Source organism: Calliphora vicina, chromosome 2 (assembly GCF_958450345.1).
Source record: "Calliphora vicina chromosome 2, idCalVici1.1, whole genome shotgun sequence".
Classification (NCBI taxonomy): Eukaryota; Metazoa; Arthropoda; class Insecta; order Diptera; family Calliphoridae; genus Calliphora; species Calliphora vicina.
The window spans coordinates 38,352,178-38,372,644 of record NC_088781.1 but is presented as its reverse complement, the minus strand read 5'-3'; the positions used below and the strand labels follow the sequence as shown (position 1 = coordinate 38,372,644).

Below are 20,467 nucleotides of genomic sequence, written 5' to 3'. Positions count from 1 at the left end.
ACTTCTGCTGCCTTAAAACGTAAAAATTCTTTACAAATACCTTCTTTCTTTAAAATTTCCCTTAACTATTACAATTTATATCTTCCTAGTCTACTTATGAATCCAACAAAAAAATCTTCCTTTCATTTCGAAAAAAAAAACAAAACACTATTGTTCTTTTGTTAAACCAAAAAAAAAGAAGAAACCAAATTTTTTCTCATCTTCCCTACAAAATTTACGAGGGCTGTAAATTTGTATATTCTTTGTTTTTGTGCGTATTTTTTTTTGTTGAAAACATATGTTTCGTTCAAAATGTGCATCAATCCTACTACCATCATCATGTTTAACATTCATAAATATTTGTATCTCCCTAAACATGTATCTTTCTGTGTTACAATTATAGTTTGGTTTTTTTTTTCAAGTGTGTCTTTTTTTTTAGTTTTATTGGGGTTTTATGCAGGCGTAACAAATTTTATATTGACCTTGCTTCATTAGTTTCTAGAGGCGGCAGAGTTTTTTATATTTGTTCATCTGTAACTTGTAAAAAAAATGTTTTTAGATAGAAAAGATTTAAAAGATAGAAAAGATTTTAAAGATTTTTTTAAGTTACACTTTATTTTGCTAGAAGTTAAACCATTTTGGAGGCCAATTCCCTGGAAATAATTTTTTTAATAAAGTAAATGCAATATTTTTAGCAATCTCAAACATAGTTTATTGTAATGACTTTCAGGAATTTGTTTCACAAGAGTAATTCTAAAAAATTAAGCTAAATACGACTAATTTTTTGAAAATTTGCCAAGTGCTATATCTTCCATTGTTTACATTATTTACACCATGTCGTCAATAGCTAAATAATATAAAATTTCTTTCAAAGTAACTAAATACCATGAAAACCTTTTAAAAACCATCGGATTTTAATTATTTGCATTGTTTACGTGATGTAAACAACAGGTAAATAATATGAAATTTAAGTAAAACTACCAAAATATCAGGAAAATTATAGATAAATAATTAAATTTAAATTCTTTGCATTATTGACATAAAGTTTACACCATCTAAATAATGTTAATATACTGTAATATTGATTTTTAATTATAACAAAAATCGTAAAAATGCATTAATTATTGCAAATATTAATTCTTTACATTATTTACACCATGTCAACAATATGTAAATAATGTAAAATTTCATCCATGAAAACCTTTTAAATGTTATGGAATTTTAATTATTTACAGTGTTTACATTATGTAAACAACCGGTAAATAATATGAAATTTAAGTGTAAATATCAAAATATCAAGAAACTAATTAAATTTCAATTCTTTACATTATTGACATAAATTTTACACAATGTAAATAATGTTAATATAGTGTAAAACTGATTTTAATTATAACAGAAGTCGAAAAATTCATAAGTCAATGCAAATATAAATTCTTTACATTATTTACACAATGTCAACAATATGTAAATAATGTAAAACTTCATTCAAAGTAACTAAATACCATGAAAACCTTTTAAAAATTATGGAATTTTAATTATTTACATTGTTTACATTATGTAAACAACAGGTAAATAATATGAAATTTAAGTGTAAATATCAAAATATCAACTAAATTATTATAACTAATTAAATTCCAATTCCTTACATTATTGGCATAAAGTTTACACAATGTAAACAATGTTAATATAGTGTAAAACTGATTTTATTTATAACAGAATTCGAAAAATTCATAAGTTAATGCAGATATAAATTTTTTACATTATTTACACCATGTCAACAATAGGTAAATAATAAAAAAAATCATTCTAAATAACTAAATACAATGAAACCATCTAATAAATCTAGAATTTAAATTATTTACATTGTTTACATAGTGTAAACAACAGGTAAATAATATGATATTTAAGTGTAAATATTGAAATATCAAACAAATTATAAACAACTAATTAAATTTCAATTGTTTACATTATTGACATAAAGTTTACACCATGTAAATAATTGTAATATAGAGTAATATTGATTTTTAATTATAACAGAAATCATAAAAATTAATAAGATATAGCAAAAATTATTTCTTTACATTATTTACACCATGTCAACAATACGTAAATAATAAACAATTTATTCTAAGTAACTCAGTACTAATAACAGCAGCTAAAAATCTAGAATTTCATTTATTTACATTGTTTACAGGGTGTAAACAACAGGTAAATAATATGAAATTTAAGTAAAACTACCAAAATATCAGGAAAATTATAGACGAATAATTAAATTTCAATTGTTTACATTGTTGACATAAAGTTTACACCATGTAAATAATGTTATTATAGTGTAATATTGAGTTTTAGTTACAATACAAATCACAAAAATGCAAAAATTATTGCAAAAATCATTTATGTACGTTATTTATACCATGTCAACAATATGTATCTAGGAAGGCACGTTATTTCCTGCAGTTAAATAAATTTAACAAGTTTTTAACAAAAATTCAAATTTCGGTTTCACTGAATTATTTTTATTTGAAAAAAAAAATAGATTCTCTGAATAGTATTTTACATTTTTACATCTTAAAAGTTTAGCTTAACAAAAATTTAAATTTGAAAGCTTTTAGTTTGCAAACCTTTTTGTAAATTGCTAAACTGCAAAGAAATTATGAATTATGCTGCATATCATTTATGTTATCCCTCTCTAAATATTAATAATTTCCTGCATAGCAAAAAAAAAACAGGCTTTGTCTGGCGTCTCTACGCTAAACATTCTATTAGATTTTCATTTACATTTCAACGCGGCTTTAAGAAAATTGAATCAGGAAATTTGTCTTTTGTCATGTTATTAAAGCCTACGCATGTTTATGGCCAGATTTTTTCCTAAGAAATGAAAAAAAACAGGCATTTAAAACATGTTTCTTTTTGCCTTGATGACATGCAAATTTTTCAACGGAAAAACCTTAACAACAGCCACAAAAAACAACAACTATACACTATACAACAAATTATTACACCTTAAAGAAAAAAAAACTGCTAGCATCTTTACATCTGAAAACCAGAGAAAAATAGTATGCAACATATTTTACAAGATTTCACATTTTTAAGGCATAATTTAAGCCTACGCTTAATATTTAAGCATTACTAACAGAAAAAAAGTAAAATATTTAGCTGGCAAAAAAACACCAACAAAAATTTGTATAAAACCATAAACCTAACAACATATAAGACAAATTTTCTTTGCTTTTTTTTGTTATATTTCCCTTAGCAGCTGTTTTAAATAGCCTCGCAATTTAATATTAGACTTATTTGGTAGATACTAACCAACCAAAAAAAAAAACCTTAAAACTTTATGTTAAAACATCAGCAAAAACAATTTGAAATGGTTTTTACTTTAACTTGGTATTCAAATAAAAAAAGAAAAGAACACTGGTCTTGTTTTACCTGGTTGCAATTGAAATATGTTTTCTAGTTTACAAAAAAAATAATGTAATGTAAAGTAAATATGTTGTTGTGCGTACATTTTAAGAGTTGTTATTATCATTACTTGACATCTAATATCACGCTTTAAGAATTAAATTTAAATATGGCAATATCTAGATACAAACACAAACAGTTCACCACCACCATTAACATCTATCTGTGTAAGTAAGTGTGTATATCTACGAGTATTTAGGTGTCTACTTGGGGAAACAGGATCTACTGCAGTAGTTTGTTGTTTGTTTGGAAAACCTTTTAAGGAGAGGGGAGTTTTTTTTTGTTTTGTTTCTCCACGAGCTTTATTTGCTCTCTGTCAGCTTAAAAGCACCTGTGTGTGTTGTTGCAGCACAAACAAACAACAAACTAATGAAATGTAGGTACAGAGGAGCAGAAAACAGGAAAAATTTGCACCAAAAGTGGCAAATATGTTGACGCGAAAATAATAAAATAATAGAAAAAACTAACACTCATGGTGCACATAGAAAATCGTATTAAAAAAAACACAGGCCCATAGTCAGAAAATGTTTTTTTTAAAAAAAAAAAAAAAAAGAAATAGAAAAATACACTCAAAGAATATGTTAAAGAAATTGGAATGTTTTGATACAAGACTATGTTAAATAGCAAGATCAAAATATTCATTGTATTACGAGTATTACGAATATATTTTGGAATTTTTTAAATTTTAATTTAATCGGCTTATGTTTATAACATTTGTTAAACAAATAGAAACATAATTTTAAGCATAAATACAAGTTGTTTCTAGTATTGTAAAAATCTCACTTTAAACTGTTTTTTCAACAAAGATTCTTAAAATTTCAATAAAACTAAAGTGTTAATAATCGGTTTAAAAGTATAAAATCTGAAAATGATATAATTTTAAAGATGTTTATTTTAAAGATTTAATATTATTTTAATATTAAGAGATATTATTAAATTAAAACTTAACTGCATAAGAGTCATTACAAAATTAGTTAAAAAAGCTCTCAGGCATTAGTAGATTTTTATTAGTATCTAAAAAACTAATTGAGGAACCGTAATGGAAAACATTATGTCATAAAAGAGAGATAAAAGCAAATAAAAATTATTTTTTTCTGGGTCCCTAGGAAATTCTACCATGAGCCATTTATGTCCGTCTGTATGTCTGTCTTAAAATTTAACCTTTGACCTTAATAAGAATGTCGCTAGCGTTGTCCAAATTGGCTAAAATTCAGCACAAAAGTTTTAGTTTTAGTGATACAATATTCTGACCTCTACACTTTAAAAATCAAAAGAGTAATGTTACTTCACCATCACTCATATTAAAACCCCTGACCCTATTTACATGAAATTTAAACTATAGGTTCTTCTCCCTCCAAGTAGAGAACCATAAACATATCTACATTAAGTGCGATATTTTGTAACAGCAGTGGTTGATTAGTTGACAGACCTTAGCCGAATTAACTCGGTTTTATCTGGTACGTAGAACCGACTGCATTGGAATGAGGGGAATATCAGTGTGTAGTAATCTATGGTGTAAAATAGTTAGTTTATTTTTAGAAGTAGCTATTGATTTGAAACTGTTGTCAATGTAGTTGTTTAATAAAGATATCAAGTAGTTATTTTAGACTCTAGATGTCTAAATATTTACTGCATTTTGCAATTTGCTGCAATTGAAGAAATATATAGAGATTACTAGAAAATCGAATACATACTTAAGGGGCATAATGTCGTCTAAACTAATAAAGACAAGAACAATATTTGAAACAGACTGCCGACTTTTTAAAAAAATATTAGAACATTTATGGAGTGAAAGTAAACATCAATTCTAAATCAATAAAAATATAATTATAACTTAAATCCACTTCTTTACACTTCATGAAAATATCTAACAGGTATTTGGTACTTTTTGGAAATTCGAAAAAAAATGTAAGAAGATTTTGCTACTTTTTATGAAATATTTTTCCTAACTATTGACGATATATACGATATTAAATTTAAAAACAGATGCAAAAAAGATCAAAATATTTGGTACTTTTTTTTTAAAAAAATAGAACATTTCTCCCCGCTTAACAACTTTATTTTGGTACTTTTTCTAGACCAATAAACATTAAAATACTACATAAATCATATTCTTCCCATTTAAAATAAATATTCAAAAAGTATTTGGTACTTTTTTAAACTTCAAACCAAAAAGGGGAGAAGCTTTTGATATTATTTCAATGAAATATTTTTCTTAAACATTGACACAGAAATTTAAAATTTCAACAAAAAAGTACCAAAAATCATTCTTTACATATCAAAAAAAAAAAAAATTTAAAAACCTTTAAAATTTCAAACCAATTAGGGACACATTTTGACATAAAAATATTTATGTGTATTTTTAATGCATTTTTAATATGATATTCATATTTTAAAAAAATGTATAAAAAGTATCAAAAAATAATTTTTATTTTTAAAATTTTTTATTAAATTTTGATAACATTTGAAACATTGAAAAAGGGATAGAAAAAGGCAGATTTGGTTAAGCAGTGTGGTTGTTCCATATACCCCTTGACAGGTGTTCAATTGTAATATTGGAAATTGTTACTTTTTTTCGTCTAACTATTTTGAATTAAACAGCAGTTTGCGGGTATGGTTTTGAGGGAATTAAGATTCTGGAAAAGGGGAAAAACAATTAAAGTACTAAATGGAAGACTTTGATTAGTTTTTTTTTTCTAAATTATTGAATGTAGTTCTATATCATCCCAGCAGTTTGAAAAGTGCCAATTGGAAACCTTGCACTAGCTATATTACTACTTGTACAACTAACTAGTTCGATGTGGCTGCTAAAGTGGTAGATAAATGGTTATCATTTGCACTACATTTCACCTGAATGTGGCCGTTTGTGTTTTCATTCTCAGTGATGATGTTGAAAATGCAAAAATAGAGAGTAGACTCACATGTTATTCTTAATAACAATTAGAGAGCAGTACAAATAAGAGCTCTGTGGTTTAGTGGTTAGAGCATTTGACTAGAAAACGAGAGGTTATGAGTTCAACCCCGCTCTCAGAAAAATTTAATTTTTCTTTTTTTTCTCAAATGCTGGAGTATTTTCACTATTGAATTTAATAGTGAAGTGTTATGCAGAGTGTGCCAATCGGCCACTTGCAATGACATCCCCGTGTTAAATTCACCAGTCAATAACGTTGCGAGTGGGTTGAAAATTCACTAGTAGTAGTTCTTAGTGGCCAACGAATTCGACGTAGCGGAACTAGTGCAATGAACTGCAGGGATACAATAGTAATTTTCTATTTCTTCTTATGGGAATTTGTATAACCTTCACCATGGGCAAGGGTATATATATGTTTGTTCTTCCCATTTTATATATTCTGGATCGTTATAGATAGCGGAGTCGATATAGTAGGCATGTCCGCCTGTACATGTGTATGTTGAAATCATCTTTCGAAGCTTCTTACAGTCATGATTGATACATCAATACATACAACTGTTATTTGAAATCGAGAATATCGCCCTACAAATGGGAATAAGCAAAAAACAGCGACTTCCTCTATATTTAAAAAAAAATTTCACCACAATTTTTTATCACCTAAATTATTTTTTCACCAACATTTTTTCACTGAAATTTTTGTTCACCAACATTTTGTTAAAAAAAAATTTTGAATAAAAATTTTTTGGTGAAAATAAAAACATGAAATTAGAAACATATGATCCTGTGTTAAGTGAGATCCCATTAAATAAACTTTTTTAAAACTAGTACTTTCTTAAATTTTCAAATTAGTCATTCCCTATGGATTCCTGAAGCATTTGATTGAACAATTGAGGAGCCGCAGAACAAAAGGTACTTTTTTGAATTTTTTTTACAAATTGGTATTTTTGGTACATATTTTTATAATATTTGAAAAAAATCAATTTTGCCAAATTTTTAAATTTTGAAAAAAGGACCTTTTGTTCTGCGGTTCCTCAATTGATCTTGGTTTTTTGAACTGGTTTTTCAATAATCTAATTTCTGCGTATTAGATTATAATTTACGATTGTTTAATTTCTCGAGTGTAACCTGCTAACTCGGGCTGTCATCATATTACTCGTTCGTTCTCGTACTGGTTATTGTCATTTGGTATGGCTCGAGTTATGTTAAACTTATTTTTGTGCTGTTGCTGTTGTTGCCTTTATAGTCTTTAACATATTTTTTACGCTTTTCCAGCATGTTTTTTTTTTATTTTATAGTACAATTATTTTGTTAGTTACTGTTGTTGCCTGTTTTTCAATTTTATTTCTTTAATTTTTTTTTGGTCTTAACTGCGTTGCTGTTTGTGTATTTCAAAACATCTTGTAAAATAGTTAAACTATAAATCTAAATAAATGTCAACCTGTAGCATATAGCAATTGCTGCTTGTTTTCAACATGTTGTTTCAGTTTAGTTGAAGAGGTTGGTTGGTTTGTGTTGTTGTTTTTGGTAATACCATTTAACTTAGACGGGGGCTCTTAACATTTTAAGAGTCAAACGTGGTAGTAGTAGAGAGAAAAATAAAATAAAAAAATATATAAAAAAGAAACTGATAAGAGTTAAAAAGCATTGAATTACCAATTTTTATAATACTAATACCTTCATATGAGTAAAAGGTTGAGATATATATAGTTACCAGCATGCTTTTTTATATGTATATCTTTTTTTGGTTTGTTGCTTTATCATTATTGCTTAAAACATAAATTTGTTAGTAAAATTGTTCAAAGTTAGTGCAGTTTCTGCTGTGTTCTGTTTCTGTTGCTGTAATTTAAGCCTTATTTGCATCAAGTGCATTTACTTTGCTTTGCTTTTCTTTTAGGTCGTTTTAGAATCTTCTTTTTAAAAGTGTTTTTAAGATACCAAAATGATTTGTCTGTTCTGTTCTGTTCCGTTCGGTTTGTATGCTGTAATTTTCTGGGTGGGTTATCTGAAATCTTAACGCATTTTAAGTGCTTTTTTCACTTTAATGTTAAGACAGATACAATTTAATACAATATGTCGTCATATTGTATAGATTGTGATGCTTTGACTTTACTTGAAATGCTGATAAAGCCACCAGCAACAAAACAATTTATAGTTTTTATATAGATTTTGAGAATAAAAGTGTTTTTGAAATTAATTGTCAATTTTGTTGTTTATGGAAAAAAACATTTATTATAGCAAAAAAAGTCTAGTTAGAAATTGAGAGAAAATCTTTGGAATTTAATGATGTTTTTAAGTACTTAAGATAATTTTCAAAATTAATTGTGGAAATCTTATGTTGAAAACATAAGTAGAGGAAGTAGGTTGTGGGAAGTAATATTAAAGATAAAATTGGTTTATTGCTGGAATAACAAAATTGTTTTAAAAACAATTTAATTGCCAAAGAAATGATATATTACTATTTAATTTTAATTGTCAATTTGAAAATTAAGTTTTAACATAATCTTATTGGTATTATATTCTTAGCAATTAAATAGCCTAAATTATAGCTTTAACTCAAAATCAAAATATATCAAATCGTATCATTTATTATAAAGTTATAAAGAAAATTCAACTTAACCTAAAAATCTAGCAAAACATTAGTTTGAGATGGAATTTGTCAGTAGTTGTAAAGTAATATAAAAATATTTCATGATTACTATATTTACTTCTTTAATTTAAAGTCAAAAGTTATGAATTCGATTTAAAAATACTATGGTTATGAGAAAAAATTCAACATAACCTAAAAATATTTTAAACACTATTTAGAGGTTATGTAGAATTTTACTTTATATCCAGAAGTATTTGAAACTAAAAGTAATTTTATATTTAAAATTGTAGTCCAGGCTTTAATTGAAAACGAAAAATATCAATTCGAGTTATAAATGTTCTGTTTATGCTGAAAAATTCAACATAACCTAAAAATATTTTAAACACTATTTAGAGGTTATGTAGAATTTTACTTTATAACTAGAAGTATTTGAAAGTAGAAGTAAATTTATACTTAAAATCAAAGCCTAGACTAGCTTTAATAGAAACCGAAATATATCAATTCGGTTCATAAATACTGAAAAATTCAACATAACCTAAAAATTTAATAAAGATTTTTTTAAGTTTCGGTTAATTTTTTCTCCATAACTAAACAAATTTCGAATTATAATAAAATTAATATTATAATTTATGTTACAGCTTCAGTTTACAATCAATTTTACTTAACCCTTCTTGACAAATTCTCAAGTTATTAAGGAAAATTCATTATAACCCCAAAAAGTTACAATTTTAAGGTTATGTTGAATGTTCTTTTAGATCTAGAATATTGATGCATTAAATTGATTTAAAATTAAAGATATTTGTTCAGTTATCATATGTATTTATTTTTACTTTGAAATTACTAAAAGTTTGGAAACTTTTTCAAAATACCCTCAAAATTAATATTTCGCATATTAAGAATGAATGAATTTTTCTTTAACGAAAGCATTGAAGATTCAAATCAATTCATTTTGAAATCAAATTAAAATTTTGTTTAAAATTGCTTTTTACTTTCAAATCACTGCAGTTTTGGAAACAAATTCAACATAACCTAAAAATACATTTATTCGGTATTTTGTTAAATTTATTTTCTTGACATGAATGATTTCGAACTGAACTTTGATTGAAATGATTATTGTAACCATAGATTCATTTTACATTAAAATCATTTAATTCACAGGTTTAATACTCTAATTATAAAACAAAATTCGACATAACCTCAATATATTATTATTTTAGGGTTATGTTGAACTTTTCATTAAAACAGGATTATTTATGTTTCGTATTGATTGCAAATTAAAACGATCAATCCAGTTATCATATTACTTCACTTCCAGAGTGAAATTTTTTTAGTTACAATGAAAACTTCAACAAAACCTTAAAAATAATTCCTGTATTTTGAGGTTAAATTGAACATTTCTTTATAAATACAACATTGATAATTCGAATTTACTTTTATTGATTTAGAATTAAAGCTGATACTATTGTTATGTTATAAAATTGCCTTAAGTTCCAAATTAATTAAGTTTTAAGAAAAATTCGACATAACCCCAAAATATATGAAATAATTGAGGTTATATTGAATTTTTCATTTCAACATTCTCCATAAATTGAGTAATTCTGCTTTGAATTTATTTATTTTGATGTCAAATCAAAGCTGTAACTTTATTAAACAAAAAATATTCGTTTTTAAATCAAAATTATTCTATTTTTGAATACAAATTCATTACAAACTGAAAATGTCAAAAAAAAGTATTTTGAGGTTATTTTGAATTTTTGTTTATAACTCATTTATATCTAAATCTCAATCTTTATAATGTTTAATATACATAAATTTACAAAGTATTCCCCTTTTTCCCATCACTAATCATATTTAATTCGTTGAGTCTAATTTAATTTTGCTTTGATTTAAAGCTTAATTTTACGGTTTTACAAAAAATAAAAAAAACCTGTGATAAAATATAATTTATATCGCTCAAATATATATGTAACTAAAGCAGCACACTTTAAGATAAAAATCTTTAACCTCTAAATACATTTGAAGTTTTTATGCACGTGAAACAATTTACCACAATTGACAAAGTGGTGCATGCAACATACAGCCATTATGTATAAAATACGCACTAACTATATATACAACATTTTATGCATTGAAATTACATGAGAAATTAGCCAAAAACAACAAAATGTCAACAGCATAGAGCAAATCTGTAGCATTTAGAAACAAAAGAAGTAATATAATAAGGGTTGTTGCCTTTAGCTGCAAAGTTAAGGGTGTTAAGCATGCAAGTATTATGTTGCAAGTACAAGCACACAAATAAAGCTATATGTTATGTTGTATCATCGTCATTATAAAAGTTAAACTTTTTTAACAAATGTTACACTTTATTTTTAATTTTTACAGTTTGTTGGCTTATTCAGAGAAAACAACAAGGGTTAAAGAATCACAAGAATCTCTGGTATAAGTAGTCAAACGTAGACAATGGTAATGTTACCCAGGGGACCTTTTATGTTTTTATATCGATGGCTCTCTTTTCTATATTTTCAATGTTAAACCTCCCTTTTTATATGTTTTATGTGGCAGTAATAAATCTTGAAGTTTAACAGGTTGAAATGAGAAATTCTTAAAAGATTTTCAAATAAATTGGAAATTTTTTTGGGAGATTTTAAAATTTATTTGATTTCAAATCATTCTAAATTTGATATTTTGTTTCAAAATTTTAAAATTTTCATCTTTTTAACACATGATTTTAAGTGTTTAATTTTTTTAACAAGAAATCTGTTTTAATTTTCTATTTTCTAACAGTAAAGCAGAAATAACATTGCATATTTTCTTAAAATAAAACTGTTGTTTCCTATTTTAGGTCACTAGACAGCCTTTAGACGTTTTTAGCTACATTTATAACTAACTACTTGATATATTCATTCATATATTTTTTTTTTATTTTTTTTAGGAAATTTGATTCCTATTTTAATTCCAAGTTATGCTCTAGTTAGTTGAGCGAAGGAAAATATATATTTTTGTTTTGTTTTCTTCTTGCTCTAAAAAATATTTACAAGTGTCTATAGTTCATTCATAGCGTAATATTCTTAGGCTATGTTTTTTTTAAGCAACTAATAATACCTTTTCATATTTTAAAGTATAAAATACTTGAAAAAAATCTCTAGGAATAAAAAAAATTACAATAGTTTCTAGTTTCCCTAACAAAGTTAGCTGGAAAACAAAGATAATTTCAACTGCTTACATACCTTACAGACATTTCGTATGCATATATGGAGGAATTTTGTTGAGAGTATTGAATTTTAAATGTAAAATAGGGTCAATAGATAATACATTAGATATGATGAATTTGGTTGCTTAACGAGAATGGGTTGTACAGAAAAAAAAGTAGGTTGGCGTCTATGAGGCGAAATTACGAAAATTTTGTGAAACAATGTTAGGAAATAATTTGATTATGGGCAGTTAGAAATGAAATATTTATACAAAAGTTTACACTCTAACAAAAAAATTCTTAGCTATATCAAAAATACAATGGATATAAAGCCTCAAGTAATTGCAAACTAATAGATCATACAAAGTAGCAGTGAAATAAGCAAATAACATGAGTTTTACGTTTTCAGATCATACAATAAAATACTTTTAAAAACTAATACCTAAAGCAGTGGTCGGCATAAAGAGAAAATGATATTTATTTTCTTTATTTGTCGTTATCTGAACGAACTGAACTTCATTGATATTCGTGTTGTTTACCGGTAAATAAGCGATCATGTTCGGCCCTGGTGGGAATAAGTGCCGATCACTGCTTTAAAGAGATTACAGATTTATAAGCTATTCTCTTTTACTAATTTACTTCTTGCTTCATTAAAATAATAGCTTTCCTTATATCATTACATCCTCATCTTAAATTTCTCATTTTATGTATAATTTCCTTTATAATTTTAAAAATTTTCTTATACCAACATTTACTATCCTTCTATTTTGCACCATATGTCTTTAAAAGCAAAACCTTACATACAAAATTTAAGCAAATATTAATATTTCTATAACAAAAAAAAAGCAGGTAGTTTCTATTTTACTACATTTATTATTGTCTGTCTAATATCCCGCCGTGTAATACACTTATGAATTCGGAATTCTTATGTATTTTACCCCATACTTTTAACAAGTATTTAGTTTATTTGTATAAGTACAAGGTTTTATAGTTAATAAATTTTTGTTTTTGTGTGTATGTTTGCTAGGCATCCTAGGGTTTTTTCCTTAAGATCATATTACACATTTCTTAAGAGTGCAGATTGTTTTTATATAGAAAAAACAGCATAACGGGGAAAAACAACAAATCTTTAGTTATTTAGAAAATGGCTGGCTGTGTTCCTCAAAAAAAAAAAGAAAAAATATGGATTTCAAGGATGAAAATGTTGTTTTCAAATGAAATTATAAAGTGTTTTTGTTTTCTTTATTAGAAATTGATAAAATAAAAATGTAGTTTTGAGGGAAAACAAAAATGAAGGAGAATGGAAACAAAGCAAATTTGTTGGAGATTTTTTTGAATTGAAAATTAATATGATATTTTGAATATTTTTGTAGTATTGAATCAAATTTTGAGGTTTACACTAGCAACAAATTATCATTAAACACCAGTTATAAACAATATTGCAGAAAATTATTTAGGCGCTTATGTTTTCAATTTTAAATGAATATTTTTTTTATTATTCGCGAATTTAAAAAATAACATTCTCAAAGAATTCTAATTTAAAAGAAATAATTTGTTTTCGTTTGCGAAATAATATAACAAATTGAAATTACTTTGTTGAGCGAACACAAAAATTAAGAACTGTTTAAAAACTAGATTTTGACAATTTTATTTTTAAGCTCGCAAAAAAGTTTACAATGAAATAATCAAATAAAATTATGTTCATGAACGTAAAAAACTTCTTTAAAAATTTAAAGCAGTTTTGAAAGAAAAATAAGCTTTTAATTGTATACTTCTTAAGTCAATAAAATCCGTCATCTAGTTAAAGAGTTATGAGAGCATTAAGTTAAAAATTCGTGAATAATTCGGGAGTTTTTTTTTGAAATAAAGAATAAAACATATAAATGAGATTCAAATACATACTTATTAAATGAGAGTGATATGAGAGCATAAAATTATAAATTCGTGAATAATTCGGGAGTTTTTTTTTAATTAAAAAAATAACTAAATAACTGTTCGTATCTCGGGATTTAAATACTACTTAAATCAATAAAATTCGACATCTAGTAAAAGAGATATGCAAACATAAAATTATAAATTCGTGAATAATTCGGGAGTTTTTTTTAAATAAAGAATAAAAAAAGTCTTGCAGATAAGACTGTTCGTCTCTCGAGATTCAAATACGTCACAAATCAATAAAATCCAACATCTAGTTAAAGAGATATGAGAGCATTAAGTAAAAATTCGTGAATAATTCGGGAATTGTTTTGATATAAAGAATAAAATGAGATTCAAATACTTCTTAAATCAATAAAATCCGACATCTAGTTAAAGACAAGTGAGAGCATAAATTTATAAAGTCGTGAATAATTCGCGATTTTTTTTTTTTAAATTAAGAAAAAAATATTTAAATGACTTTATGAGAGCTAAGGATGCTGAACATAATCAAATCCCAAATCAATTGATGTTACTAAATTTATTGAGCAGGGAATGTTTTGGTTTCAAAAATTAAATTTTTCAATTAGTTTTCAGATTATATTCAAGGTATTAATTATTGGGACTATAAAGGTTAAATAATTTTATTATTTCATAAAATATATTGTACAAATATCTTATAAAATATCAGAATAATTTTATACAAATTTCACAAATATTGTATTAATTCCAAAGACTCCAAATCTAAGGATCTTGAAAATTTCAAAACAATCCGCAACGCAATTACATGTTTTCTGAGCTAAAAAAAGCAATGAAAAATCTAATAATATTGATTTTAGAATCTATACTTTAAGAATAAGACACTTCAAACGTCTATTTAATAATTTAATGAAAATATTGAAAATATTCTAAAGAACTTGTCAAAGGCTTTCAAGATTTTAATAAAAATCTGCTGCCTATTACTAAAATTTTTTAAGACTTGCTTCCATACCCCACATTTTGGGTCGAAAATATTGAAATTGTTATTTGTTAAATTTGTAAAAATTCCAACTCTATATTTAAAACCTAATTGATCTTAAAACTAAAGAATTTCTATGGGTATTTGAAATACAAGATTTATCTCAAATCGTTTGTACTATATCTAGCTTGAGCTCAAATCGTATAACGATTTTGCATATTTAAAATCGTTTGTGTATCTTTAAAATTACCTGCTAATACAAGACAAACAACATTTGAAACTCCATTTTTAAAATCCAACAACAAGTTTTCTAAACCAAAGATATTCTAATGGACCAAGGAACCTTTATTTCTATCCTGCTATTTTTACAAACCTATAATCTTAAGTATATTTCCAAAAAATAATCCCCCAGATTTGTAATATATTTTAGTAAGGCTAACTCAAATTAAAAGAAAAATAAATTTCTAATAACCGTTTAAGGCTAAAAACGCATCCATCATTTATACTATATTTTGAGATGGAAGCAGACAAACAAAGGAAAACTTACCCTTAAGAGCTGTAACTATTTTTAATCCATTTAATCCACTATCGGCTAATAAAAATACCAACAAAACTACCAGCAACTGCATTGACATCAAGCCAAAATGTTTGGGTGCTGAAGTTGTTGGGTTTATTCCATATGTTGGTGTTGTTTTAGTTCTTAACATGTTGGCGACATGAGTATTATGTGTGCTGTTGTTGTTATTTTTGTTATTCTTAAAGATATTTTTAAAACCAACCAAATGCTCTAACATATGCATTTTGGCTGTGATTTGAAATTCTATTTTATTTTTCTACGTTTTCTTTCTTTTTTTTTCGTTTTGAAAAATGAGTTTTAAGCTATAAATCCAAATGTATTTGTTTTTCGTTTTTTTTTTTTGGTGAAGAATTTAAAGATGCTTGTATTTAATGTCGTTTTTTGAATGTTAATTTTTAGAGAATTTTATTTATTCTTGTGATACAAACTATAGATGATGACATTTTGATTTATTTTTTTGGTAAATTTATTTAAAATTTATTGACACTATAGATCACTATTTTCTAGGCATTAAATGTCACTGGGGTATTGCATTTTATAAATACTTTTAATATAAAGTATTATGTTTAGAACTGTTTTAAATCAATTTCTTTAATAAAGCACTAAATTATTTTGTTTTGAATTTTATATTAAATTTGTTATTTTAATCTTTGTTTTTAAATCCTTTTATTTAAACACATTTTGTTTATTATTTGCGTTATATTTTTTTTAAAAAAGGGGGAGCTTTCAATGTACGATATCCACTTTTATTAAACTCCGTTCAAAGAAAATTTCGTCAATTTTGTTTGCTTAACACCACTGTAGTAATATAATAATAAGTATCTTTTGATATTTTTTGTTTTGTATCCCAAAAACGAACGCCCGTTTGTGCGTTCTGTTCTTGTAAAAGTCAACCAAACCGCCCGGCAATCGTATTACAACTAAATCCATAGACGATTGCACAGTTCGGTAAACACACAGTACGCACTGTGCACACACACTCATACAAAAATCCCCCAACCAAATTTACTACGAACCCAGCTAGTCAGCCTGATATGTGTGTTTGTTGTTTTCTACCTACGAAGCATCAGTGTTTCGTTTTTCATTTCGTGTCTCGTGTTTTGTAAGTGTTGGTGTCTGTGAGTGTGAGTTCGTGAGAGCAAGTTGTGGATGGTATTTGTTAGTGTTCCGTTTTCATTGTTCGAGGCCTGCTGTTGCATGTCTTTTGTTTATGTTATTTGTTAAATTTCTATTAAGTCATGTGGTGGATTGTATTTGTACTGAACTTGTTTATGTTTGTTTTATGCAATTGTATCAAATGGTTGTTTATATTTTGAAGAGAGAGAGCGAAATTCTTTTGCCATATTGTTTCTATGAGCTGAGGTGCATATGTGAGAAATGAATAAATGGAGCTATTTGTTGTAATTATTTATTAGTAAATATCATGTAAACAAAAATTACAACATGTATATAAACATATGTAAATGTTTAAAAAGTTCTTTAGTAACATTGTGTAGCAACATTTAGTAAGTGAAATTCATCAAAGAAACAAATGAAAAATGTAAATACACAGTTTGTTCATTTTGTTTTTATTAAACTTTAAAATTTACGTTGGCGTTCATGTTGCTGATAGCTGAAATGTGGCTCAACATGTTTCTAACGGCTTAGTTTCTTGTTTTTAATTCAAGAAACAAACCCAAACATGCTTAAACAGGTTGGCTGGCGGTGTGTCTGTCATTTATGTTTATCTTGCATGCGCCAACGTATTTTTTAATTATTTATTATTTACTTTTTATTTTGTTTTTGCATTGTTTTACTTTGTTGTTGCTTTGTACAACATGAATGACTCTATTAATCTATAAACTAAGTTGTTTGAGTTTTTAAATTCATTTTCATCACAGAAATACACAGTAAAATTTGATGTTTGAATTATGCTATGGCTACCGGTTATTAAATTCAAGTAGTAAATTAATTAACAATATTATTTTGTAAATATTAATTGAAATTTATGGTTTAATAATATATTTTTTGTTACAATAATTTATGCAGCTTAATTGTTAAAATTACTAGAGAGTAAAAACATGATTTTGAAGATATTTAGTCCATAAATTAATAAAAAAAGAAATATTCAACATAAAACATTCTAAAAATTTACAATAGGATTTACTAAAGGTTTTATTAATAAAATATTATAGCTATGGGCTTTTGAACATAAGACTTAATAAATTGCTGTTGAGCATTTATTTGCAATAAGATAAGACAAATCCTATAATATCGATTTTGACACAGATTTTACAATTTGAGAACCTGCACTCATCGCCATAATGTGACATACTAAATATGAAAAGTCAACATTGTTCTGTCAGTTGCAGTTAAAGCAACTGACAGTTGAAAATTTTGTTTTTTTAAATATTCTATAGGTAGGATCACACGATTGCCGCAATGAACCAATTTAATACAAATTTTATTGTGCTGAATTGGGGCCCAATAAAGAAATTGTCCCAATCAAATTCTCTGCAGTCACATGATTGCTTCATTTTATATAAATTTGATTGTCGTAAATTGGCGCAAAGCGATTTAGTGGCAATAATTGTCGCATTTCAGTCACACGATTGTTCTAGTTTACGGCAACTCAGAGAAACAGCTGTTGTGCTAGATGTTAAATTTTGTTTTGTTTACATAAATGTAAAACCAATCTATTTTTGAAAAAAATATTTGTTAAATAAAAAAAGAAAATTGCGTCGGCCTTAATTATCATATAAAAAAATTAATAAAGAAATGTTAAAAGATGCATGTGGGTCAGAGAGTGGCTCACAAAAACAATATTTCATTTACAAAAATTAATATTGGCGCTAATTGTCTTCTTTGATTGCCGCACTAGAACACAATAAATATTGGTGTATTTTTAACTTTTTTATTGGTGCAAGTTGCCTATCAAGCATTCACATGATTGCCGTATCAGTGTTGCATTTGATTGGGAAAAATAAGCACAATATTGTTGTGGTTTGACATATGAGCCAATAAGTTGTGAAATCACACGATTGACGTATAAAATAGACCAATAATTGGTGCATTGCGGCAATCGTGTGATCCTACCTTATGGCTTTAAATGAATTCGTTTGGGTATAAATCACAACAGAATCTATTTAATCTGTACAGAAAAACATAGTACCGTGATTTTAAAAAGAAAACTTATAAAGAAACAGCAAAGTTTTCTCGACACGAAATTCTCGGTAAATTTTTATCGATTAGGAACCCAATTCTGGAAACAAAATGCTTTAAATCAGCATAAATAAGACTTTTTAAGACTAAAGCGCCAAAAATTCATATTGGGTTTCTAGATTAATGAATGTCAAATTTAAGCAATTGTAAAAATATCTAGTAGATCGCAAATATTGCTTAGATATCGATAAATTGCTGATCTATTTTGTGTATGTCTTAAATATACCAGAAATTTTAATATTTAGCTTTTATTTTTAAACTTTTTTACAACATATGGATTCCACGCGAAAAGAACTGCTCATCTTTTGAGGCCAAGTACAAAGCAAGCCAATTTCGGATACTCTGTTCCGAAGTGAAGTGTAGCTCAGAGATAGCGTTCTGTATCGAGCGTAAGAAATAGCACTCAGACGAATCATGGTCTGGTTTATAAAGCGGATGAGGCAAAACATCCTTACAACTTCTTTCTATATAGTTTTTAAAAGTTATTTCAATTATATGGTTTTATGTCCGGCCGCATATTTAGGTAATTTTTCGGAAAATTCCCGCTTCAAACGAATCAGCTGCTTTCGGTACAGGTTCCTTGTGATGGCCTGGCCAGATTTCAGCAACTCATAATAGATAGGACACTTTTGTTTCCACCAAATATAGAGAATTACCTTAGCGCCATGGATATTTGGCTTTGGTGTCGATTCGAAAAAAAATTTCAAAATTATTTTTTAAAATTTCAAAATTATTTTTTAAAATTTAAAAATTTTTTTTTACCAAATTTTTTTTTTCTAAATTGTTTTTTTCTTCAATTTTTTTTTAAATTATTAGTGAAAAACAAGTAGTTTGGCTGTGCGGAATCCTATACATATATCCTTCTTAAAAAAGTTTTTTCCAAATTTTTTTTTAAATTTTTTTTTAAAATTTTTAAAATTTTTTAAAATTTTTAAAAATTTAAAAAAAATAATTTATGGCAAAAAAAACAATTGTTTGATGAAAAAAAAAATTCAGGTTAAAATAAATTTTTCCTGATTTTGACCCATTGTAGGTCCAACTTACTATAGTCTTATATAAATCGTTGCAATGGATTTCGAAATTTCTATCATTAGATACCCATATTGTCTATATAGTCTTTAATATATAGTAATCCAGATATAAAAACTAGTAAATAAGAAATGAAATACAAGTTCTAAGAAAAATACCTAAGTCCATAGAAAAAATACAAACTAAGCAATAGAAAAAGCTCTAAGTCCAAAAAACCTTTTATCTCGGCAAATACTTCTGTTATCATTTTGCTTTTACGTACATCGAAAACAAAGAAAAATACAAAAAAAAAAAAAATGCGTTTACATAATTCAAAAATATTTACGCAAAAAAAGTTTGAATGTTTTTTGTCTCTCCTGTAAAATTTTAAAATATGGCCTTTGCATATTAAGTCAGCGATTTAAAGTTTTTCGATATTCTAACAATTTTTTCTAATATTTCTATTTCAAAGCATTTCTTGCATCTTATTCTGTTTCTCATTCCACCGTACCCCAGCATGAGGAAATATTAATTCATTTATAATTTTATTGTTTAATTTAATTATTGAAAAAATGTTAAACAGAAATACAATACTTTTCACACACCTTGTTTTTTATTTAATTTAAATATTCAAAATTTTTCCAATTTTCTATTATTTATAAACATGAATGGGTATTTGT

General features: G+C 26.1%; 1 protein-coding gene across 1 annotated transcript in view; it reads right to left on the bottom strand.

The window, feature by feature from the left end:
- Positions 1-16,203, bottom strand: part of robo2 (roundabout 2) — an 87,998-nt gene extending 71,795 nt beyond the window's left edge. The window contains exon 1 of the mRNA XM_065500850.1: positions 15,549-16,203. Within this exon, the coding sequence (XP_065356922.1) occupies positions 15,549-15,801 (253 nt within the window). The 5' untranslated portion in view covers positions 15,802-16,203. The remainder of the gene's footprint in view (positions 1-15,548) is intronic.
- Positions 16,204-20,467: the final 4,264 nt, after the last annotated feature.